Raw genomic sequence first — 27,649 nt, forward strand, 5'->3', positions numbered from 1 at the left:
TTTATCACTTATACTTTGATACAAGATATTATAACTTTTTCTTTCTAGTTTCTTGCTGTTATGACAAATATCTTAATAATTACAAATAAATTGTTGATTTTTCAATTACTGGGCACATTCAGTTATTGGAACATTTATCTTATAGTCGAAAAGAAAAAAAAGAAGTCACACGCTGCATTCCAGCCACGGCCGGTTTCGCCGTTCCATTCGCTCGCACGCGGATACAGTCGCCGACGGAGAAGGGGAGAGAAGTATACGGTATACCTTTACGGCAATACGAGATACGTGGTGTCTGGGGAGGTAATAGTAGCGCAGTCGACGTCCGTCCCGGTGACCAAGCGTAATCAGAGCACTCCCACACGGCAATAGCTGGCCGTAAATCAACGATGCATTAACGCTGGAGCATCGGGATGATTCCTTCCCGTTCGCCCGCGAGAAAGTGCGGATGAATCACTTCGTGCCTTCCACATGCGAAAGTAGGCATCACGAGTATCACGTAGGAACATAGGAACGCGAATTGCTTTAAAATGCGACTCCAATCACGTAATCGTCGATACGATCATTCGTGCCTTCGTAAAATAACAATGTGCAACACAAAAATTTTCGCAAAATTCTTGCGAAGTGTATAGTTGACGAGAATCACGACAAGTGATTCGCCAATAAATTTAGATGATCCCGCAGAATGTTCAGCATGCTAACACATCCAGATAGATGCATTAGAAAATGACGGAGGAGTGCATCTCACCACATCAGGAACGGAACTTTTGACTTTCTGGGTGTGGAATCATCCAAGTGGAAGTAATTTCAAAATAACACAAATATTTTATCTTTTATTGTATGTGAAAAATGTATTTTTATGTATATGCTTCAGCCAAACTGTTTTTTGTCAAATCACTCGAAATTTTTTAAGATTTGTCATTCGGAGTATTTGTTTTTTAATATTCTGAATTCTGGGTGTGGAAAACTTTATAAGAAAATCTCCGTTTATGCACCGTGTGAATCACTAAAATATCAATTTATTCACTACAGTTTCATTTCTCTTTTTCTCCCTCTTTCTCTTTTTTTCTTCACTGTCTATGTCTTTCTCATTCTCTCCCTCCCTTCTCTCTCTCTCTCTCTCTCTCTCTCTCGACATTCTTTCCTCATATATCTTTTCTACCGCGCTAACGTTTCGAGAATAGACGAGCGACTGGCATACCGCCTCAAACGAGAAATGCAATAAGAACGAAAGGACGACGAGACGGCGAGCGAAAGGAGAAGAAGGACCCTCAATGAGGGACAAAATGATCGCGAGCGCGAAATGCGAGCATTGCCATTAAGTGAGTATCATAATAATAATAATCAATGATAACTGGGCTTATTTTCAGAATCCATCTACTTATTTTTCAAGTAAAATATGTATTTAAAAATTGCATGCATATTTGACTTCATTACTATTTTCAATTTACACACGAATATTTTCCATTTAATATTTTCTCCATTTTCAGAAAATAGAGTGTACAAAGAATAAAGATTTTATTCGTATTATTAAAATAATCTTTATAAGCTAAATGCAATTTTCGTTATATATCTGATTCTATTAATACGGAATTTTCTACATATACGGAATTTTCTACATGTTTAATATTTCCTACTTAATATTTTCAGAAAAAAAGTACAAAAAATGAAGATTTCATACGAGTTACTAAAATATACTTTATAAGTTAAACGCAATTTTCTTTAATAAATTTATTAAATTAATTGAAATTAAATTAAATTAAATTAAATCGAATTAAATCAGTACTCCATCCTTTCGTTTATCGCAGACTTGTCTATTGCAAAATAGTCATTAATTAAGACAGAAAGAAACGGGAGATGAAGCATCATCGATTGCTTAAACAAGAAAGGAGTCAAGTCGCTTTGTCGACAACACTGAGCCAGCATTCCTAAATCAGATTTTGCCGGTCTGACATTTCGGGCGTTCGACTCGGTCTCTTAATTGCCGGTGCAAGAGTCAAGGCATCCTGGTTAGTCGACCAGACGATTCCTTTTTTTATCTTCTCTCCCTCCCTCCCTCCCTCTCTCTCTCTCTCTCTCTCTCTCTCTCTCTCTCTCTCTCTCTCTCTATCTCCTTCTTCATTTGCACGACGATAACCGGAAACGATTGTGCAAAACCCAAATGCGTCGCGTCTATGCGGGAATAACCGATAAATCTGTTCGACTGAAAATGATAATTACCGTATTATCTAAGCCTTTGGAATAACATTTAAATAACTTACGCGGATGGATTTAAAATTATAATGACGCCCGTTGTGCGTAGGGGTATTACTTTAAGTAATGCAAAACAGGTATTAGCTCGTATCACGACTCTAAACTTAACTCATACAGACGTGATATTTTCGCATGTAACAGTGAAGAGTTTAACGCTTTCCTCAATTATCTACACAAAAATTGGCGAGAGACACTCAAAGAAATCAGTCTTGCAATCCCATATTGAATTTTTCATAAAACACTTTCGGTATGAAAATTAATTGAGTTCAACGGTCACCTTTAGAGGAAGGAATCAAATGTACCGTTCTGAAAAAATTCCACTCCCATTTAGAAAGTCTTAAGAACAACTTCAGTGGGCGCTCTTGCTACGGCACTTATCTGCAGTCTCTCCCACGCGACCGCAGTTAATGAATGAATGAATTGCGTCATCTTACGGAGATGCGCTTTTACGTACAGTCCCGGCACAAAAATAGGCACCCACTTGTTCTCCCGAAGGAAAGACGTAATGGAGCGGTGGGAGGAGGAAATGAAGGAAAGGAGGAAGAGGAAGATGGTGAAAGTGAGAAAGCGATGCACTTTATTATACCTTATAAATCAAAAAAGAAATAATAAATGATAAGTTATTTAAACTTATATTACTTAGGAATTCCTTAGGAATTCCTTAGGAATAATTAATAAAAAAATTGCAGAAATAGGTAAAAGGTACACAAATGAAAAGAAGAAAAGTTATTGTCTTAGAGCAAATATTGTAGCAATGAAAAAACTATAAAATAAAATGTTTAATAAAATCTTTAAATGAAATTTTAAGAATAAGTAGGTAACTAAGGCGATAATTACATGAAAACTTGGAGATAATCAGAAAGAGAGAACCAGAGAACAATTTCTAGATTTCCGTTTAGATTTAGATAGAACGTTGAATACCTAATATCTAAGATGCCGAACCCGTATGCGTGCAGAATCGATACTGCAAAGCAAAATTGTTTTGCAATAACCAGAAGGCGCGTTACATTCGCGGTGAAACTGCATTTCAATGATATTAGAATACAACCCACGTCAACCGCCCGTATTATATACGTATTTTAATAATGGACTGCCTGACATTTTCCTTACTTTCGTGTGATGGCGCTTTCGTAACGCAACGTTAGTCAGAATAAATTCAGCACGCTGTGTAATTATTCTGCCTATTAATGTTCTGATTTTTATTTCTCGATCTACTGGAGACTTTACGAAATCTGCCTTTTTTCACGACAGAAGAATGCGAGAATATATAAATTCTAAGCGCTGTGTATTCGAAATAAAGATAAAATCAAGAATGTCACAAGATATGAAAATGCTGATCAGTGACATTTATCATTATTTCTATGAGAGACGCAAAGCAATACAGAAGAGAGAAAGGGATAAGATATGAAGTCTAGTTGCACGGATTTAGCTCTCTTTGCCATGTAAAATATTGCACCTTCCTTCAGCAATCCGAGCCTTTTAGCTTCTGTGTAGATTTTGATATTGTTTCGGATTATATAAAAAAAAAAAAAAAAAAAAAGATTTCCGATGATAGATATAGTGGTTATCAGCATTTTACAGTAAAAATGCGGAAAAACTGAGCGTTTTATCTGTTTCCCCGAAATCGAAATTTCAGACGCGCATAGCAGCACGTACATGATCGTCTGTTTGCGAAACGCGCGAATTCTGATTCCGATGCGACGCGCGCAAGTTAGCGACGTTCCAACGCGCGACTTTCCTGGAAGCTGTAAGTAAGGAATTTGCATGAGGAACGGAACCTGCGATGCACAGCCTATACCATCGATGAGAAAAGAATCTGGGCGGAGTGCAGATACCACGAAAGGTAGCTTTAAGCAGAAGACAAGCCGGCGATTCTTCCTTGAAATGCTACAATGTGCAAATTGACACGAGGGTGAGGAGGGGAATTACTATCAATGTTAATTAACAAGTTAATTAAAAGTGTCGCGAGCACTCTATGAATTCTTTAGTAAAATAATTACTATAGGACATTAATAAATCAAATAAAAATAATAATAGCCAAGCTAAATTTTAATAATAAATATAACAAATATTTTAAATATATAAAAAAAAAACAAATAAGTGAAGTGATATTTTGATAACACAATTTATATAACAATAAACATTATAGAAAAAACAAATTATATAAGTAGTTTACTAAAATAACTTTTCTCATTTATCGTTGATAGAATAGTAATTCTAATATTATTTTGAACTCATTATTTATAAATATATGTAAATACATTTTCTGCAGAATTCATACTTCTTTATTGTATTGTTTTTATTTCTAGCGATATTTTTATAAGATTTTTATATGATATTTTTAAACCGTTCACGCTATTTATCCCTAAAAGCAACTCCCTAAGTGTTAAAAGCGAAAAATCTGACCCGCTGTTGAAAACTGATCCACCAGCCAACGTTAATCACGAGATTCCGAGATACAATCTCGATATGGCAAACAAAATGCACTCGTTTTTTGCCGGTCGCTCAGCCATCCTGGTCCTCACCTAGTGATTAATCTTTCAAGATGCGAGATCGAGTGGTCGGCTCGAGTTCGAGGAATTTCACGATCGTCCACCCAACCGGGAATTTCCTGGCTCCCTACCACGCTCCATCGGCTATATCGCGGATCGCTGTCAATGTTGATTACATATCGTTGCATTCGCAAGGTCTCGGGTGATTAGTGGCGCTAAGCGCTTAGCGTAGATATTACTCATTTGCTACAACGACATATGTAATTTAAAAGTGATCTTTCAGAGTTACTTACAGAAAAAGATGAAAATACAAAGAAAAAAAATATTTTAAAAAAGAACGAAGGTATGAAATATAAATGAAAATGAGCTTTAATATTTTTAATTATTAAAATTTTGTAATATTAATTTTAAAATACAATTATTACATCAAAATTGCATTTCAAAATTAATATTAAAAAATTTTAATGATTCAAACTCATTTTTTAGAAGACCGTTTTTTTTATATTTTTTAATCGCGTCATTGTAGTAAACAACTTAACAGTTTTTTTTCTTTTTCTTTTTTTTTTTTAAGTCGTGTCGTTAGTATAGTAAATGAGCAATATATTATTGCAGCTTCGTGCAATTATTTATGCAAGAGGGAAATTCAGAAAAATGACTATTCTCGCGGGAAATTGCTAAAAGTCGAGTTTTAAAATATTTATACTCGAATATGTCAATTTATCTTTCATTGAATTATTTAACGATGCAAATTCATAATTGTTAAATCAATATAAAAAAATATTTAATAAATATAATAAATGCGAGAGGTCACAAGAAATGAAAAGGAATGTCACGTCCTTCTAGAATCGAGACTCGTTGCATTCGTACGTTAATTATTGACAATTGGCTGATTGTGAATGAAACACGCGCGTCTTCCTAACGTACGCTAGGATACAGTTCTTGACGATGAATCATCCCGTCGGTGCAATGAATCATATGACAGATCCGCTTTTCCGAGGAAAATTGTCAATTGTCAATTTTTAGTTAACTGTTCTACTCGTGTCCATTTGGATTATTTCCAACTTTGTAATGTATATGTGCTAACCGATGTTTCTTCAAGGAAATGCGATTGAAAGATCAACGAGACGTAGATGAACTAAATCGCAATAAATATTTCTGCGACAACTATTCTCTAAATTTGAATCAGTGGATAATCATTGCGATCAGTGCCAAGTGTGCCACTAGTAATTAGTGAATAAAATGTGAGATCTTTAACCTAGCTAATCTAGCTTTTATTATGTGAATTAACTAATCTTGTTTTAATGCATAAATTCAATGAATATAGTATTGGAAAATTGAAATTAACATGCAAATATCAGTATTTTAGTTATGTAATGTTCAAACATTTTTCCTTTTTTAATTAAATTTCACTGATTATCAGTGCCACTGATAATTAGTGACTGATTCAAATTTAGAGAGTAGAGATTTAGAGATTTAGTGATTCGACTGTGATTACAGACATTATATATATTTTTTATTAATAATTTTTTATTAATATTTTTTATTAATAGTTTTTTTCGTTATTGACATAAATAGCACTGACAAGCAACAAAAACTGCAGCAAATACGAAACCACATGTAAGAAAATTAATATATTCCGATTTCCAACCATATCATATTTATTTGTAAAAAAATTCTGATCGTTATTTATAGATTCAGCAAAATTATTATTAAGATATTTATTCGGTAAAATTATTTAAATCAAACAAGTACAAAAGGCAGATGCCACAGGGGCTACCTGCCGGCATGGTACGCCGTTGAATAGCCCCCGTCGTACGATTGCGGCGCGAATGGCAAAAAGGCTTAACTGCATTCCGGCGACCATTTAAACCACCGCGGCGGGATCCCACGCCTAACCGCAAACGGCGATCGGCCAAACGGACCGGCACGGCAGCCGGCAGACCGACCGGCCGGCTATCGGTTGACGTCACTCGGTATACCGCGCGACCTTCGAGTTCCCGCGCGATCGAACGCGCATGCTCCATCGATCCTCTCAGTTGCCTCTCAGTTGTGCGAACATCACGCTCGAAGAAGCTCTCGGCGTGAACAAATGCTATTCGGAGCAAGTAGATTTATGATTGACAGATGTATATACGTGGAAACAATTTTATTGAAGTAGATAGCTTAAAATTTAGTTGGATACAGATCTAAAAATAATTTTGTTAGATCATCAAATTATTACGTAAAAATATCAAGCATAATATAAAAAATTGTCTAGAAATTAATTTGAGCTCCTACATAATTATTTTGATGATTCGACAAAATTATTTTCAAATCTGTATCTAACTAAATTTTTTAATGTTTTAATAAAACTATTTTTTTATATGCAAATGTTGATAAAAATTAACAAATGATACGAAGAAAATTACATAATAAGAGGAGAATTTAGCTAGAAATTTAACTAGAGAATTTTAGCTAGAAATACTTTGAAGCATTTGATTGATCAGTCAGGAAAATTTTACTAATTGACCTATGAAAGAATGCTTCAAAGCATTTGTACACTGAAAAAAAAATCAATTTTAATAAATATTTAGTTGAATACTGCCAACTAAATATTTATTAAATATAAAGATATATTTATTTGATACAAGAAATGTTGATTTGATTTAACAATAATTTTTTTTATTGAACAAGTATTTACTTACTGTAAGTAAATGTTTAGTTGGCAGTATTCAACTAAATATTTATTAAAATTAATTATATTTTTTTCTCAGTGTAAGATCAAGTGGACCAAAGCCAAATTTGTTTAAATTCGACTCAACGTTTATATACTACTTTGAGCGACCATTTATTTAGAACTTTCTGCAACTGGAACAAGCAGGCATAATCAGAAAAGATAGCTATTTATCCTTTCGTCGAGATGCGATATTGCACATGTATTCCTTTTAAGAATCTGTCGTAAGTCTTCGTAAATTACTCACTTAATATACGTTGCGCAGAAATGTTCATCAGATTTTAGATGAAGAAATGCACATTAATTATGTACACTCTCAATTAAGATACTTGGAAATAAAGGCAGAAATCCGCACAAAGCTATGCTGGTGATTTAATATCTTAACGGCATCAAAATGCATCGCGTGAAGATGAAATCAAAAACAGTATTCGCCTTGAAATTCAGATAATGAATCCGTTAGTTTTTAGTTGCGATGGAAAGAATTAACGCATAAACACGTGATGCGATCATGAAGACCGTCCGTGAGTATAAAAAGAAGCAAATAAAAAAAGACTACACCATACGGGCTTAGTTTATCTGCGCCGGATGTCGGACTCTTCATATCTTCTCCGTAACAGAGTAACTTATTACGAGGAAAAAAAAAAGTAATCAATGTGACCCTCTCCCGGATGGATAGGAGACAAGAAGACCGCCAGTGCAGAGGTCTGCGAAGATATGAAAAAATACCAGTGCCTTCGATCTTCCAAAAAAAGAAAGGCAAGGTCAGTTAGTGGTAATCGCGAATTACGTAAAAATCGAGAAGCAACTGTTTGCGCGCACGGCAAATCTCGTATCTCACTAAATTTTTCGCGTCCAAACAATTAATCAAATAAAGGATCCACATTGTTAAATTCATGATGTCGAAATTAAGTGCCCAATTTAAATAATTTTTTTCTATAGGTTGCCACTGTGCCTATGTCGTTAATTTAATCTTCCATCAGCAATGTGAAATTTTCATCTTTCCGTCACCTTAACCTGCATCTTCAAATTTGAATGCAGATTTTTTTTTTATTCCGGATGCATAAAAATCTGAAAACAATTCTTATATACTTGTAAAAATTTTAACAATGAGTGTGAAGTTTAAAAAACTCTTACGTACTTGTGACATACTTTAAACAATGAGTTTTTATTTCATAAAAGTTGTATTTTACTTATTTTTTTATATATCAGAATTCACAATCAAAAAGTCGATTGTGCCCTTTAAATTGTCGGTGCAGCAATTGTCGGTGGAAAGTTAATTAAAACAATGGATGGTTAATTAAAATAATTTAACTCAAGAAATACATTAAATTTGACTTAAATTTATTATTTATTAAACTATTATTTATTTATTATTTATTAAACTATTATTTATTTATTATTTATTAAGTATATACATTATGGACATTTGTTTGAAAATTAAGTAATTTCAAACCACAGAAATTCACATGGATTCATTCACATTTTAACGTCACGGGAAGTTAGAAATAAACTAAACGTCATTTAATTCAAAGGATTGCCATGGCTTCTTCGACATCTAATAACAGTACGAAGAAGGGAATTGGTCCATTTCTCTCGAAAGTTATCCCACGTGGCTCGCGGTGCCGATTACGAGCGCAGGATGAAAGAACAATTCTCACGATGCTCGCGCGCATCGAAGCGCCGAGTAATTTACGAGCGCGATTACGCGTTCGTGAATCGGTACGAGTGGCGGCACGAGTATCCGCGCGATGTACATCTCGCTAAGTACGGCCATGATTCTTGGTCCGTGATAACGGCAAACGGCGAGTTTCATCATGGAGGTTGATAAAAAAAAAGAAAGAAAGACTCCAACAACCGCGTTTAGCAGTAAAAGGGACGCGAGTATAGAACAAAGTAATCCGAGAAGTATTGAGAAGTGTAATTTGTAATTTTTTACCCGATCATTAATCCACCTGTGCGTCTTCATCGAACCGGCTAACCGATCAAAACCGGCGACTTGCGCATCAGTGAATCGGCCAATTACCAATTATGATCGGGCAACGTCAAGGTCGAATCTGCGACGTGTCCGGTCACATGCCACCGTCATCGCCTTGGTCTGGCAGATTGGGATCCACGCTATGGGTCCATTTAAAGAGCTGCGGGCAGAGAGAGCGAGAGAGGAAATGCGGCACTTTTGAAAGAACCCGCGCGGGTTCGAATGTCCCATTGTCTTGCCATTTGTGAAGCGCCATTTGGCGCTTCATACTTCTCGAGTTCTCCACAATGACTGCTACTTAAGTCATTCGTGACAATGTTGCAAGATTGCGACATCCGACGCTATCGGCATCATTACTCATTCAGATCTACCGCGTCTGAAAGTTTTCAACTGTACGTTTCCGTCGTCAAAATATATTCAACGCCTCCGAAGAAAAGTTCGTTTTATATAAATTAGCAAATTAAATCAAAGTTGAATTAAATTAACTTGGCAAGTAATATCAATCATATACATATCGATATCTGCTTTGTACTTTTTTGTACTTTAAAAACTAAGTTTGCATCAGATTGTACATTACAGATTCTATAAAATTTGTAATGTCAAATTATATTCAATTTTAATTATTTCTATAAGTCGTCACTGCTCGATACGTTAATTTAATTAAAACAATGAAGTTAAATAATTTAACTCAAGAATTGAAGGACGTAAAAACAATATTTTAATAGAAACACAACTTAGCTTGCAGTACACAGAAGGAATACGACATATGATTTTTATAATAATTAGAATTTTTAATAAGGAGAAAAAATGGAACGATTGATTTCAAAGATGGTTAATGTTCATAAAAAAAAAATTAGAAAGCGAAACTTACAAAGAAAATTACTCGTATACTAATTTGTTTACGAAGTAATGCTTCCATTTTATAACATTAAATATACTAATTTAATCTCACAAAATTTTTATCTTCAAATTAAACAACATCAACTCGTTATTATATGTAAGTTACATCTAATTTAAGTTTTTTTCTAATTTTTCTAATTTAAGTTTTATTAAATTATCATTGAGCTGCATCTGACATTATTATAATGATGTCTATATATATATAATTATATCTCATAGCATCAATCACACTAAAAATTCTACACACTTAGTAGTTCATCATTAATTTTACTATTCGATTATAAATTTTCTGAGTTTTATGAATAAAGAGAATTTGACGAATCAGACAATTTTAATTTTAACTCGTTTCTAATTGCTTAAATTTTAAAGACTGTTCTGAACTTCTTGCATCATACATCAATTTTTTTTTCTTGAACATAGATAAAAAAGAAAAGACCTTCAGCTAAAAAAAATCGGTCTCTAATCTCTAATGCTCAATTTTCAATCTTCAATGCACAGTATGAAGATTGCTTAAGTTTTAGAGAGAAAAAAAGAAAAGAAAGAAAAAAAAGGCGACAGAGTGAAAAATTTTAAATAAAAAAAACAACAGATTTATGTCGATCGATCAAAGGCCGAGCTCGTATGTATGAAACGTTCGTCGGCGTTTTTGATCCTTGTCTTGTATTCTCGCCAAAATCAATCGCGGCTTCTCATTGCAATATGTCTTGCAAACAAGACGCGAGAGACAAAGGACGATCGTTCTAATCGTTTCGGTGAAGTACTGCCGCGAGCGAGAGGCGCGCTCGTGACATGTAATCATCTTTGTACGTTATGGCTGGGTCACGAGCGCGTATATATGCGATCGCGTGAGCGCACGCGTACTCGCGTATCATACATACGCGTATATACATACGCTCGATAGAGGAACGATGGAACGATGTCGCCATGTGGTGCAACATACTCCTCAGGTGTACTAATGGGCGTGATTTTGCCGCCGAGCCACACGACGTCGGACTGTTGGATTCCGCAGCGCTAGCGGTGATTACGCGCGCGGAATATTCTCTCGCGGCATGGTTTAGGCATGTTTTGATTCCCCCGAGAGATTGGATACCTATTTGAAGACGTAATCGCGCGGGATACTGCAATATTCTTAACGACACGATCGTGACATTCGACAACGTGCGGCTATGTTTGAAGATGAAATTTTTATACACATTATTGTTTACTTTAGGAACATTTGCAACTTTCTCGTATCTCTCTGAAAAATTAAGTATCCTCGATGGAAAAAATCAAGAAACTGTTAAAAATGCATATTAAAGAGGAGAGAGTTGTAAAAATTTACTTCTTTTTGATTTCGTTTCGACGATTTATATTTTGTATAAATTATGTGAAATTGGAAATTGTTATTTTTTAAATATATTTTTTCGTTTTATTTATTTATTTTTTTAACTTTGTGCGATTACTTTTCACAATGATATCGAATTTGTTATATAAAAACTCATTTTTATAAAATGTTTTGTAACTATGAAATTAAAAATGTTTTTCTAATAATATATTCGCATAAATTTCTTCAAAATTAAAGACTCTTTTTAATTTAACTCTTCATGAGAAAATTGCAAGTTGTTTCCCAACTATTTATGAACGGTAGCGTATACAAATTATCGTGAAATAACAATTATAAGAAGTTAGATAACAATATTAGATAAGACAAGTCGTTATTTGTTTTAACGATTGTTTCGTAACGATAAAAATAAGTGACTTGCGAATAAATTATTTGTATATCTACGTTCGTTTCAAGACTACAAGGACAACCAATATTTTCCGAACTTATTTATTTTCATCCCGCGTGTTTTATGCTCTCGGGGTTTAGGTTATCGCAAAATCATAGAATTTGGCAAAAGTTCGAAGGCTATCGGGGGATTAGTAGAAAACCTTTTCCGTAAATAGAACACCTTGATTTTTGCAAACACGTGTATTTCGCTGCCCTCGTTCGCGCGCGTGTGAGGCTACTTGAAGACAAAAAAGAACATTTATCATAGCTCGTGGCTTATTGCAAAGTGTTATGCAAGTCGCGTCTACCTCCTCGGTAGAAATTACACTACAGTTAGATACGGCAATGCGACACGTGAAGGAATGGCGTCTGTTACGAGTTCTACAAGCCATTTCGTGCACGAATAGTCGTGGAAAATATAACTAAAATTGTCACGTGACGTGCAATAACAATAATAACGCTAACTAACATTATCGGAAAATAAGTGCAATCATTTCAAAAACCATTCCATGTCGTCCACACTAATGTTACTTTTATCATGCGGCAGTCTTTTAATCGATCGCTTTCAATTCCCGAGTTGCACCTTATTGTGCAACTAGCGACAATTTTCTACAGCTAATCCTATATAATTATTTTGATGGTTCAACAAAATTATTTTCAGGTCTATCTAGCTAAAATTTTAGATATTTCAGCAAAACTGTACCTTCCACATAGATTTTTTTTCAGTTGTACGAATTTTCAAAAATAAGAAATCAGAATAAGTTCTTTTTATCGGATTGATTTAAATTACATTATATTTTTATCAATATATCCCTCGTTATTTGTCAATTCAAGATCATTTCAAGAAGCTAAACAATCATGATAGTTCGCAGAAACCTGTGTCTTCACGATTTTAATTCACGATGTACAAACGAATAGATAACTTTTTCCGACCTCGACACTATTTTGCCGATGCGCGCCGAAGACATAACACGAGAAGTGGATTTTCAACAGCCGGGTCGCGCCGGGAGATCGATCTATCAACTCGCTCCTTTGCCGATGGTAATCAGTAATCATTGGTGTCATTGAAGAAGAGAAACAGTGCCGAGAGAGGCCAGCAATTAAATACAACATTTACGGTGCTGCACGCGTTCGCAGCATCCTTCGTCAATATTGACACAGGAACGAGCGATACAGCGCGAATGAGACTTATTGTCCATGATGTATTGAGAAAACTGTACGAGTGCGCTCGATATTTTATATTCTATACACATATGCTGTATATACACGGCGAAATAAGAAAAAGATCTACCTCCGCCAAGGATCGCATTGTGCGCGGAAACGCAATTTACGTCGTGCATTTAATGACTGTTTAGCGAGACGATAACTGTTTCGCTGAAATACACCTCAAGAGGATGCACTGCAAATATCCCGCGAGTTCTAGAAATACCATCAAGCGCTTTCAGCATGAAAATTCATAGGAGATCTATACGGTGGTTAGCATAGCATTTACAAGTTAAACAGATTTTAAGATCATATGGAAGGACAAGAATAAACTTGGAGGGATTCGAGCATAAGTAAACTGCATTTATACAAAACAATGTTTCACGGGAATTTACATAATACTCCCGGGGAGTTGAATAAAAGAAAAATTACGTAATACATATTGTTCACGTAATCACTGCGAGTTGTTCAGTAATCGCGATTATATGACTATGACACATTATAGGCATTGCTGGATGATTTTAATCTAGGAATAATCACCTAATTTTTTTTACATAAACGATTATGTGAAGTATTTTTCACAATTCAATTAAAAATCATTATTATTATATAATTATTATATTATTATATAATTCATTATAAAAATAAATAAATTCGCTAAATATTTGCTATTTATACATTATTATATCTAGTAAATTGTTTAAATAAAAAGTGTGTTATAATAAAAAGTTTTGCATTTAATTTTTTTAAAGAACGTACTGAATATTATCAGTTTACTTGTTAGTAAATCACTAAAGAGAAATATGAAAATTGGCTCAACATATAAAATATGACATTCTACGCGAATATTACGTTAAAAAAAACGATAGTAAGGTTAATTACATATTATATGTTACTGATCTATATTTTATCTGTATTCAAGAATTTTATGAATATACAGATTTAATATTTCCTAAAAAAATGAAGGGAAATAAAACATGGGATGAATTCCTGATCAATAAAGAAAACTATTGTGAGATTAAGTTCTATTTTCTTACTACTGAATGTAAAAATCAAGTGACTGTTCTCATGTGAGTTAACATGTGACATATTCGAGCGTTAACCGCAAAAATCCATATCGCTCAGGTCGTTACTTCGAGACACGCGTGTTTCTGGCTTTATCAGACCTGTCTCGCCCGAAATACTCGGTCCATTTTCTCTTCTCGTTCTTTCCCTTCTTATCTCTCTTCTTCTGTTTTTTTTCTTTTGTCGCCTTTCCTTTCCTTCCGACGTACTGACGAATCAATTCCGCGGCGGCACGAAATTCTCACGGGATCTCTCTCGCAATAAATTACTGCTTGAGGACGTTAGTTTGCCGACCTCCGCGCTCGCACACGAAAACGAGTTTCTCAGTCGTCGTCGCGCGAGCAAACAGGCGCGATGACAAGTAACCGAGTCCCCGCGATTAGCATACTCATGCGGGTAACCGAATTCAGCTGAGTGCACTCCAGGGCACCGTGCCGCCGATTGTGCGATCCCCCGCGTTCGAGATATCATATCGAACTCAAAATGTTTCAACAATACTCTGTTTCGCTTTATCATATTTGTTGTATTTCGTACGGTATCTTTTTGTATCACGTATTTCATTCTGAACAATTTTAGTGAAATGCAAAAAAATGGAATTGAATAAAATAACGCAAAAAAAATTTGCTTATAAGATAAATTATTAAAGTAAATAATATTTATCTATTTGCATACATTACGTATAGGTAATAGAATTTGTGATATTCCGAGGAACGATTCGCGCACTATTATCATCAAATTATCTTCAAATAGCTAGATATGTATCTATATATATATATATATATATATATATATATACACACACACACACACACACACACACACACACACACACACCACACATAAAGTATCTTTTGTAATATTAAACTTAATAAAAATTTGTATTTACTATTTCTTTATTGTTAATATTGAACATATTATTATCAACATTGAACATGTTATTTGTGATATTATAAATGAGAATTATCTGGGAATCGATGGAAAACAACTGATATCTAATCGAATAATAAAATTAGCGCATTAGCTATTGAGATGTTAAATATAATCAACGGCTGCTTTAAATCCGAACTAAAATAAAAAAAGCCAAAAATCGTTCATCGTTAAATCGCAAAGAGATTTTATCGAAAAGTTCAAGATTCAAAATGTACATTTCACTTACCGGATTCTTCTGTCTCTAACTCCTCTTTGAATACTTGAAGGGTTTCAGACACGTTCGTTTGGTGATAGCAATGGTCGATGAGGGTGCTCTTTTTGATATTGTATGCCATCTGCTGTTGTATTTCTTCGTGCTTCTTTCGAGTGATTCGTTGATTGTCCTCGTTCAACGGATTTTTGATTGCCATCGGTGATGGTAAAGTTTCTAATGATGATGTTGAAGCTTCTGATAATGATGATGAAACTTCTGATGATGTATATGAAGCTCCTGATGATGTATATGAAGCTCCTGATGATGTGTATGAAGCTCTTGATGATAATGGTTTCAGTAGTGATGGTGACATCCGAACTGAAAACTGTGCCATCATCTGAGACATGTTGAGCTGATGTTGAAAGCTCACTTGCTGCTCTTCTTTTATAGCAATTCTTGAATCAGTCTCCTCGTCTTCAGAGAAATCAATCTGGAAGGAATCACTTTGCTTCCACGAGTGCCACTCCTTCAAGTACTCCTCCTCGGTCATTTTAAATGCTTTCGAAGCTTTGTTTTTGCAGCGCGTTAAATAGTCATCTTCTTCGTCTGACATATAGGAAAGGCAATTATCTGTCTCTGAAGATTTTGAGGGAATTGGATTATCTGCCTCTGAAGAATTTGAGGGAACTGAACTATCTGCTTCTGAAGAAGCAGAATTTAAGGGAATTGGACTATTTGCCTCTGAAGATTTTGAGGACATTGGACTATCCGCCTCTGAAAATTTTGAGGGAATTGGACTACTACATTGAAAATTTTTAGAATTTTTAATTTTAGTCCGAATGGTACTGAGTGATGCGTGATACACTTCAATGAAATCACGGGAGCGTTTTATGGGTCTCAGTATTACGTAGGGAGATCTTCTATTCATAAAGACTTGGCGCTTTAAGAGTTTGATTTTACGTGCCGCGGAATAAGATTTAAACTGTTGATCTTCAAAGTCTATGGTTTTTTGGGGAAGAGGAAGAGTTTTACTTTCTGAATTAGAGTCTTCCAAATTGAACAGTTCATTTTTTTGTGAACAGTTTTCTTCGTACAGCGAGTATGCCGATTTCGAAATCGGCAACGAATCGAAGTCTATCGGCTTCTGATTCTGGTACAACTGTGAGAGCTTTGGCTCATCCAGCTCGAACTTTCCAATTAAATTCCCCAATTGTAGGATCAGCTTTATATCATCCAGCTTTATATTCTTCAGTAAATCAAACAAAGATACCGGTTTTGAATCATATTCTTCCAAATCCAACACCTGGTTCGGCGTTGGTGCTTCTTTTGGTTGTGGATTCAACTGGGGCTCCGGTTCTGGTTCCGGTTCGAACTTCGGCTCCGGCTTCGGCTGTACCTGCGACTGCAATTGGTTTCTTGTACGTCTTTCTTCAATTGTGTTTGTAGTACTCCTTGTTTGTTGTGATCGTTCCTGATGTAAAACATTGTTGCGATAGTCATTCCGATTGTTGTTGCGATTATCTGAAACATAAGAAATTAATTTATGAGTTTATAAAACAAACTTTTATGTAATACTTAATTAAATTATAAAATATTATAGTAAAGTATTATTTAAAAATTGTAGCTTTAAGCATCTCATTACTACATATTTAATTTTTTATTAATAACAAATTAATTTATTATAAATTTCTTTGCAATATGATACAAAAGATTATGTAACTGATACACATTCAGCAACTTTCTTCTATACTTAAAAATTCAAAAATTCATCTATATCATTCATATATATCATTTTTATAGCAATAAATCATTAATTAACAAGAACATAAGAATTTTGTCTTATGCTTTGCAAAAATTAATATAATCAATATAATAGTAAAAAATTAATCCAATGACATTAAATAGAAGACGTTTAATCAATTAAATTTATAATTTAACTTAAATATATTTGTATTAAAATAATTAATCATCAAAATTGAATTCAAGTCTTATGAGCAATTATTCAAATAAAAAATTATTATGAAATTATAAATGAAAATAAAAAAATATAAAATTCCACAAGTATCAAAAATACAAAATTTAATTTGAGATTAATTTGAGATAAATTTAATTTGAGATGTACAAGTATCAAAAATAAATTTTTTATTTTTGACACATGGAATCTTAAATTTTTCTATTTTAACATTTTTTCTTAAATTTAGTTGTTTAATGTTATTGAAGTTTTTACTTTTTAGTATTCTTCATTGTTGATTGCAAAATGTTGCGATAGAGTAAAGTACAGAATTACATCACGTACCGTAATGCTAGCATCGTGTGTATCAATAACGTATAACATGCAATTAATGATTTCGAAAATAGGAATAAAGATTGCGATATTGTATTGCGTAATACTACGAAAAGATGACCTTCTTATTATACTTGTTTTCCGTCATTTCTTTATTCGTTTTTAATTTTTTATAAAATTGATCAATATTATATACAAAATATATTAATAAATGAAATATATATTATACAATATTAAATTAGAAAGAAGAATCTCTCTAAAATATGGATATTATTGTTATATTTACCTTGAAACAAATTATAACTATATATTACAGTGTTTAAATTTAATTAGGGAATAAACTCGCGAATGAAGTTTAAGTTGACTTGCGTGTATTTGAATGATGTAGTAAGTAGAAAAATTGAAGAAGAAAAACAAAAAAAAATTTTGCAAACATATATATATATATATATACATATATATATTTTGTAGATAAATAACGGAGCGAAAATAAAATAGGTAACATAGTATCACAAAGTGACAAATTATTATTTACAAAATTATTCTGACCATTGATAAACTGATGTCTAGTTGTCACTCAGGATAACTTTTTATCTGCATGGAAAACTACTAGGTATGTTCGACATGATTTATATCCCTTCGAAATACATTTTGAAGCTAAGTATACGATTTTTAATGTTACTATTTAATATTACGTGCAACGATGCATCATCAGTCAACATCCAACATTTCTTTCTGATCTAATTCAACCACAGCATTTCGTAATTGAAACGTATGTATCTCGTGTCTTGTCGATATAAATTTTGTCTACATAACTTTGTATGCAGTATAATATATTATCCCTTACTTCAAAATTATGACACAGCTGATGTAATTTTCGAATTATAAATGAGTAGATAAAGAATACTCTATCAATTAACAAAAGTAAACTAACTTTACAATTCATCCGTCAATAGCATTTGTGTTGTTCTTTTTCAAAGATTTTCAAAGAGATCATAATATCTTCTACAGAGTAATACATTTTGATCGTTTTTGTAATTAAAAAAGAAAACTATAGAGAACATTTAGGGTTAAGTATATTCTTTTAAAATAAAAGAATGAATTAAAATAAAAGAATATGTAGTCTAGCCCGAGTACTTTCTTTACAACAATGAAAATGATCGAGGAAACATAAAGAAAAATGACATTAATCTATTATATCAAACTTCCTATTATTATATTAACTATTTAAAATAAGCCGAAAACAAATAAAGCAAAAATAATTGCGTATTAATATTATGTTCTTCTCGTAACAATTAATTCATTTGTGGCACAGAATTAAATGGCTAGTAATTCGGGAGAGATCAGTTGGAATCAACCCAATGACATGTCTTTATGAATTCAGTTTAAGATACGGGAGCAATTGCGGCGATTGAAAATACACGGAAACGCCAGTTATATGGCATGATGATTCATCGCTGTTCCAGTGAGATGCGTTGCGATTTAAGATCGCAATTTCGCCTAAAGCAGATGGGAAACTGTGTACAAATGACGCCTGTAGGTGATCCGTATGAATCATGATTACAGAAAGATCAATTCTACTGATATTTACGTGCCACCATACTTTCCCTTTCTCCCATATTTGCAAGTTTATCAAATATTCCATCAAACGTTCGTTTAATGATTACTCATTATAGTCATTGCAGTTTGTTACATACTCGACTCAATTTTTTATTTTTTAAACGATGCAAAATGATCTTCTCGTGTTAAAGTATTAATAATTAGTTAACTCGTTTGTATTCTACAATAGACAGATTTTTTAACACGTGAGACAAGATATAAACAATGATACTCGAACACTGCTTAAAATGAATACTCTCAAAAATTTTTAGAGTGAATCTCACTTTGAAGAGTGAATCTCGTTCAAGATAGAAAACTAAGCCTCTCTTTTTTAAGATTAAATTTTCACTTTTTAGAGTGAGATTCCACTCGAAAGAATTTAGTGTTATGAAAGAAGAGAGAGATTATATTAATTTATTTATTCTCTTGAGGGAACAAAAAAAGAAAACAGATTACATAATAACATTAAAGTAAAAAATGAATAAAAAAAATTTCAATTTAAAAAATCAACCAAACTTGGAAAGATAGAATTTAATAAAAGAAAATGTCAGAAAAATTAAATTTAATGTATCTGATTTAATATATCCTAACAACATCAAAAGTCATTACTTAGCATGTTACGATGCAATATGCAATAAAAATTATATATCTAATGAATTAGCTCTCATGTAAATATATCTCGTGTTACAATGATCTTTATATCCTAATTTCATACGTTTCCAACAATATTGACAGTTTGTCAGAAAAAAAGTTTAAAAGTAATCGATGTGGGAGACAAAGCTTTGAGGACCAAAGAAAGACCATTTTCGACCCGGCGAAAAAAAAACTTCTCTCATGGCTCCGAGCACGCGGACAACAAATGATCGCGCACGCAAACAGACATATGTTGACAAACGGAACGACTTAATTATCCACTGTCACTTGGCGTGAGAAAATTACAAAACTCAATTCTTTACTTTTTTTTAACTGCTTGAAAGAAAAATGTATGAATTAAATAAGATCTGTCCGAAAAGTCGTATAAAAAAATTATTTTATTAATACATATTTGATCGCATTTAAAAAAATAATTTATTATTATTATTATCATAATTATGCAAAAATGATGCTGAAATTGTTAATCTAATGAAAACAAATTATTTACAGAATTGTAATTTATAGAATTACAAAGGCACTAATACATTTTTTTAAAAAAAGGAAAAAAAACGATAACAAAAATTAATTCTTACATTTTTCGAAGATAGATTTTATGAACACCCTATATACTATTGTACTGATCTGCCTTTATAATGCTATCGTCCTGACCTATGTCTATGGCGCTATGCTGAACTTGTCTTTAAGTTACTGACCTATCTCTATTTAATCAAGTATATTTAACAAGCTTAAATCAAGAGTCAACGAGATAACGAATATATGTGTAAAAGCTTCATTTCTTTTTGGACGTTCAATTCACAGTTAGGTAGTTGTATAAAATTGAACAAGTATTGACAAATGGAAATCAATGCGGCAGTAGAGATTAAAATGTATATTCTACGTGCTTCTAATGAGTTAACCCCTTCGTTAACCTCGTTATCGCAGAAATGTAAAATCCAAAAGGAATATCCGCAATATGTCGCATCGCAAATGATATCTGAGCCGAACGGATCGTAATGGGTCTCTATTATGTAAGAAAAATATCGTTATCTTTGCCCTTGCATGCCCCATCAGCGAAGATATAATAGTGCAAAGTCCGAAGTCGCGCGGCGACTGTTTAATAATTAGTTATTATCTGCCACCTCTCGCGACACTATTTATAGAGTTAGACGCTACTCTTACGATTAATTTCGACTATCGACACTACTGACAGATGCGTGACAATACGGGCATAATAACTAAAACATTCGTCCGAATAATGACAATAGCATTTACAATCACGTCATATAAAATCTAAAGAATTTGCTACATTAATCACGGACTGCAATCTAATTTGTCAAGTTTTTGATACAATATAAATATTAATAAAAATTAATAAAAAAAATAAATAAATAAATAAAAAACGTATTTTTTAATTTCTTTATTGAATTTAATTTGCCACCGGAATCTGTTCTGTTCGTTCGCAGATGAGGCGCGTTTCGTCGCGGTTTTTTTCTCCTTTTTTAGGAAAAGTAATTTCATCGGCGGCGTAAAATCGCCGCGGCCGAATCGTACCGCGTCACGCGGGAGAGAAATTATTCGAGCAGAGCAGATCTGATAAGTGCTGGAGAACCGCTTTCGTTCGGACTTTCGAAAACGTGCGACGTGCGCGTGACGCGCGACACGATACGCAGCGTCGCGATCGAACCTTAATTGCTGCCTATACAAGTCGCGAGGAATGGAGAACCGGTCCAAGTGCAGATAGCTAAGTACGCTCGGCTTCCGCCGAACATTATCGCTCGAGCGTGTAACGAGTCGACTTTTCTATCGGATGCTAATTAAGGGTGAGTCGGCACGAAAAACTGGAACAGCGAAAAATCGCACGGCAAACTGGCTCGGCGATTAAGTCGAAACAGCGCGTGCTTTCCGTCGATGATCGATGAAAGCTTCCACGTGCAAGTACTCGAGTTTTTTTATCACGTCAAATGGCCTTAAGTCGGTATATCGAATGAGGAATCGACATGACGCGCTTACAGAAAAATCACGACGGTAATTAAAGTTGCAAAAATAAATTAGCAATTCTCGGAAAATAAATCGGAAAATACCAAAAATACTTTACAGAGATAGATGAACTGAAAGATTCTTTTTGGCAATATATTTAAAAAATTCGCAATCGTGATTTTCGAAGAAAAAAGACAAGTAAATAAACATATAAGTATAAAATAATAAAAAAAAAATGTTTAAGTAAATAACAAAAGAAATAAAAAAATATAAGTAAAATATGCTTTTCTCTGTAAAATGTATGAATAGAAAACACGAATGTATTTGACGCGGATTAAAAAAAAAGAAGGTATTGTCCATTTTTGATGGATCGGTAATTTTTTGCTCCGGTAAAAATGACGCGTCTTTTTTTTTTAGTACAAATTCGTAAATGCTTTTTCCGATGAAGATATAAATAGACAAATACACAAAAAACGTACATGTCGCACATATCCGAGATGAGTTTAAAACCGAAAGAAGGCACCGTGTTTTTAATAAAATCGCTGAAAACTTGCACGCGGATCTTTCTGATGGAAAAATAAATAAGAGCAAAAATATCTAAGAATAAGTAACGAATAGACAAAAATAGACAATACGAAGAATTCGTATCCTTCATTCATTTTAGAAGTCGGAAATAGAATTTGCCGACTATTTATAAATCAAATAAAATTTCCGAGCGACTGATTGACGATATAATCGTTTCAATGCGGGATACAATATATTATATGTTTACAATATAATATACATAACATAACCTTGGCCATAAATATAAAAAACACCTTCAAAAATTGATATATCTATCGAAAATTACATTTCAATAAAAAAAAATATTTTTATAACAGTTTATTTTGTCAATCCTTTTTACTACAGCCAATATTTTTTTAAGAAAATAAATTGAAAGTTTTCTTTATACTTAACAGCTAAGGCTGTGTATATAGCTAAAATAATATATAGCTAAAGTAAATAATAAATTTATATAGCTAAAGTAATATTATTAAAATGTAACGTTTATGCGCGAGAGAAAATCCACGCGACTGGAAAAGAAAAAAAAACAGATTAAGAAAGACGATTCGTGCGTCGTATTTTGCGCTTGCCAGAAAGATTTCAGAAAGATTCGCGCGCGCGTAAGTATAGAATCCGCGTCGTAAAGTGCGTCTGTTTCATGCGTACGTTTCCGTTTGCGTGCGGAGCAACGCGATCGTCTTACCGGCAATCCCGTCACGGTTCGTAAAGAGCCTTTTAAAAAGCGCAACACGGGCAAATTGGATTCCTATGAGCAAGCGCACGCGTCATACTCATTCCCATCGATTCCCGATAAACTCGAGGCAGGTAGGTAGGTAAGGTTCGATGAACCAGCCGCGCGCGTGAAACCGCGCACAAGTACACGGCCCACGTTAATTATAGAAGTTACATGATAATTTTGTTATTTTTGTTCGTATTTATATTCTACGTTTTAGTCGCACGTGAATTCTCTCGCTACAGTTTCCCTAAGTTATCCTATTAAGCTTCATGCAAACTTATAGTCATTGAATTGAGATGAAGAAAGAAACAAGGAATACAAGTAACTCAACGTTGTACACATACCGATTATTATCTTCATATGTTTCCCTCTTTCCGATCTCATTATTGGATCACAGTATACCATACGTATCAATTCAGCTTTAGAGCCTTCTCGGGGGAGTAGCAAAGCTCGCTTATATGTTTTTGCACTTGTTAGTAGTTTGCACTCTTTAGAGTTTGTCAACATTCGAAGGGACTTACAGTTTAACGCCGAACGCGAAAAAATCGCGTATACGGGACACAGGTGGGATCGAACCCGGATTCACAGATCATGAATCAATCGCACTGAGCGGCGAGCCATACCGATTGTTCGTATGCATTGTAGCAGCATTAGTGTAGCACATTACCAGTAGTTCACAGTGCCGTACATTCAATACGGCGTTCAAGCTTTATGTCGAGAATTAAGATTCATGTGAACAATAATTGATAGAACCAAGTTGCTCCACGTAATTGAAGTTTGCGCGAACAATTATCGAGTTTTCAATCTACTAGTATGACTAAAAACAGAATCTCATCCAGTAAATTAAATAATAACATCATATTGGAAAGAGAGTTTGGTTATATTAATTGAAATTCTGATAAGAAATGAACATATTAAAATGTTCTGAATTGAATCTATTATAATTTTAGTCAAGGTAAAGTAAAGGCAAAATTCTAATTGATATAATGATCTTCTGGTTCGTTCAATTTTTCTCAATGCAATTTCATATTCAATATAAATGTACTCTCTAAAGTCTTTGGAATGGAATCTCATTTCAAAGAGTGAAAATTGATGTAGACTTCAAAAAGAGTGGCTTCATTTTTAATTTTTAAGAGTAAAATTCATTCTAAAAGTTTTAGAAAGTAGTTCGAAATATGTTATACATAATGGTTACACTATGAAATTATAGCATCGACGTTTATGTTATTGTCATGTTACTGGATATAAATTCTGCAGTGGACAAAGCGACATGTTGGGATCGACTGACCTGCCGGCCGGCCGGCTCAACGTGAACGGTTTCTTCTAATGTAAACCTGACAACAGGTCACCTGGGGTATTTGAAAAAACGTGAATTATTGTAAAATACATGTTACTTTTTTCCCTTTCTATTCATACTTTCTAAATTCTTTTTGGAGTGATCTTATTCTATTATTCTATTATGAAGAGAAGTCTCTCTCATTCTAAAGAATAAAAATTGAAGGTCTCGTTACTTAATATACTTATTTCCTTTGTAATATTTGTTTGGTTTCTACTTTTTTTTCCAGAAAATTGCGAGTAAATTCATATTCGTAATGTCCTCAAAAATACTGATAAGTCAGAAAACAGTTAATATCATGTTTAATTTCAAAAGTGATACAACCAAAAAAATTAAGTTTTTCAGAAAAAAGGAAAAATTATTTTTCAACTTAATAAAAAATTATTGACCAATCAAATAATAATCAGTAAACACAATATTAGAAATATGATTAAATGTAATTTGCTCGCCGCTGAAATAACAGGCTGTGTGACTATTTTCAAATTAAGATCGAACCTTCTCATGCATTGTTTCAATTTATAGAGCAACGTATAATCAATAGGTCCGAGATTCAATTAATTCTCATTCGACATTTAAGACTTAATAAGATTTAGATCTCGATTGAAAGTTAAGGATTGAAAGTTTCGAAAATATCGCAATGAAATTCTCCGCAATGAATATTCGAACATTAAAAAAGAAAAACTTACAAGAATCATTTGGTGTCAACAATAGTTGCAACTGCTGGTAAAGTTGCTGCTGCTGCTGCTGCTGCTGTTGTTGCTGCTTCCTCCTCCTCTCTAAAGTCTCCAGCAATTCCTGCAGCTCCTGCTCTTGATCCCGCAGCTGTTTACAAAAGAATTGGTGGTAATAATTCGCATCTGCAAAATCTTTGTCATCGTGGACCTTCGTGACTACTGCAGGTGCGATCGGCAACAGCATTGTTGTTTCCATTTATAAACTTAAAGGCTTTAATCTCGATCGATTTATCAACACACCGCACTCCACCGAGGACAAGTTTCTCTCTATCGATATCACACTGCGATGCACTTCACTTTCAAAGCGAATCCACTCACGGGTCGAGAGAAAAAACTCAGAAAAACACTCTATTTACATATGTGTATCTCTCTTTTAACTATCAGCAACTCCCTTTGTTTATTACTCCCCCGTTCGTTCTACTCTTCGCGCGCGACCCAAGAACGTGACACTGTCGCGAATCGCGAAGCTGCGTGCTCGGCACGCGTGCGCGTATGCGCGAATTCGCGAGAGTCGCCGTACGTACGGTCGTGCGTGCGTGCGTGCGTGCGTGCTTGCGTGCGTGCGTGCGTGCGTGCGTGCGTGCGTATGTATGTGTATGCGTGAGTGTGTCCGGGGGAACGAAAAAAAAAAGCGTTTATTATAATATTCGGTGATCTTGCCGTTTATACATCCTGCTCGTTTTACTGTCACTGACAGTGTCGCACCGAAACGATATATTATTACCGCGATCACTACTACTAGTACTAGTGATGTCACTGTCGCTGCCTCTGCTGCCACTGTCGTACTGTGTCAGACGAGGGATGAATTTCATTATCGGCGCGCGCGCGACACTCCGGCGACACTCTTAGGCACCTACCGGCTTTACCACGATCTCTTGGCACTGTCACGCGCACTGTCAGACCCGGCGAGCGTATAACGTACCTCACCTTGCGGCAGATCAGACGAGACTGAAGTGACTGAACTCACTGAACGCTCGCATACAGCGATCTTCCATCTTACGAAGACGTACCCCCACCCGTTGGCGCTGTCGTCACCGCTGCCTCGGCAGGGACGGCGTCGATTCTCAGGGCGCCTGCGTCCACCAATACGATATTTTTCAGAATAACGTAGAGGAAAAATCCTCTATGCTATTGACAGAGATAAGTTCGAAGACGATTCCTTGAATAACAATATATGCTTTTCCAACATAGGATTTTCCAACGTACCCGAAATCTGTTATTCCTATTACCTGCTTTGTCTTTTCTCAGGCTATGAACTGTCACTATTTTTTTGATTAATGATCAACTTAACAATGAGAGATACTATACATGTTCGGAATTTAGTTAAGGTTGGAACACAGACTTTTGCAATTAATTAATTATAGTTGTTTATTTTATAGGTTTTCTATATTTTTTCTCAATTTCTCTTTTTTTCCTTGATATTTGTTAAATAATTCTGTTTAATCTTTCATTATTCGCGTGGGGTGTCCATTCCAATTGTATAAATTCACTTTTTCATTTATACATGTTATTATAAAGGGGAATCAAAAAGCGAAAACGCGTTTTAAAACGCGATTTGTTACAAAACATAAAATCTATATATTAAGAATCTCTAATTATAAAAAAATCCTGCCAAAAATAAAGTTTCAAAAGCTAGCGGATATACACATATTAAAAAATGCATCAAGTTTTTGTATATTATAACTACATATATAATTTGGTATATAGTTAGAGATATTATTAGAGAAGAAATATTATTATTGTAATCAAAATTAAGTAAGTAGAATTCTTAAAAGAATTTATTATGTCGATTACGATAAAGAAAATATTTGTGATTATAGAATCTATTGTATTAAAGTTACACATATATACACACAATTTATATAAATCATTAAAGATCTAATCATTTTTTAATTATGTTATTCAATTATGTTATTTATTTAATACTTACGTGAATAATAAACAAATATAAAAATTTTAATGTTATCGAAACGATTAATCACTTGATAGCATAACAAATCTCAAGAAAAAAAAGAAAAATATTATATGATATTTTAGGATTAATCAACTTTTGTCCGATGTGTAAGTGGTATAAAATAGAGTCCATTGCAGTTTTAGTTTAAAATTGATGTCAGAGACTCATTAATATATTTATTTTTGAAAGAATTAAAGGATATCTGAACTTAGGATTTAGAATTCTTAATCTGAGCACGAAGATTTATATCTTTTGCCATTTTGCCAATGGCATTTTAAAAGCGCGTTTCAATTTTTGATTCTTTTCTTATAAACTTAAATTGTTTCAGAATTTTTTTTTAAATTGCATTTATCTTTATTTAAAGCATATATATATATATATA

At 33.8% G+C, this 27,649-nt stretch overlaps 1 protein-coding gene across 1 annotated transcript in view; it reads right to left on the bottom strand.

Annotated features, from left to right (window-relative positions):
* LOC108684399 (putative mediator of RNA polymerase II transcription subunit 26) overlaps positions 1–25,509 on the bottom strand; it is a 33,606-nt gene extending 8,097 nt beyond the window's left edge. The window contains exons 1-2 of the mRNA XM_018188682.1: positions 25,269–25,509; positions 15,505–16,980 (exon numbers count right to left, since the gene is read on the bottom strand). Of these exons, the coding sequence (XP_018044171.1) occupies positions 15,505–16,980; positions 25,269–25,509 (1,717 nt within the window). The remainder of the gene's footprint in view (positions 1–15,504; positions 16,981–25,268) is intronic.
* Between the last annotated feature and the right edge of the window lie 2,140 nt (positions 25,510–27,649).

This window comes from Atta colombica, unplaced genomic scaffold (assembly GCF_001594045.1).
Source record: "Atta colombica isolate Treedump-2 unplaced genomic scaffold, Acol1.0 scaffold134, whole genome shotgun sequence".
Taxonomy (NCBI): domain Eukaryota; kingdom Metazoa; phylum Arthropoda; class Insecta; order Hymenoptera; family Formicidae; genus Atta; species Atta colombica.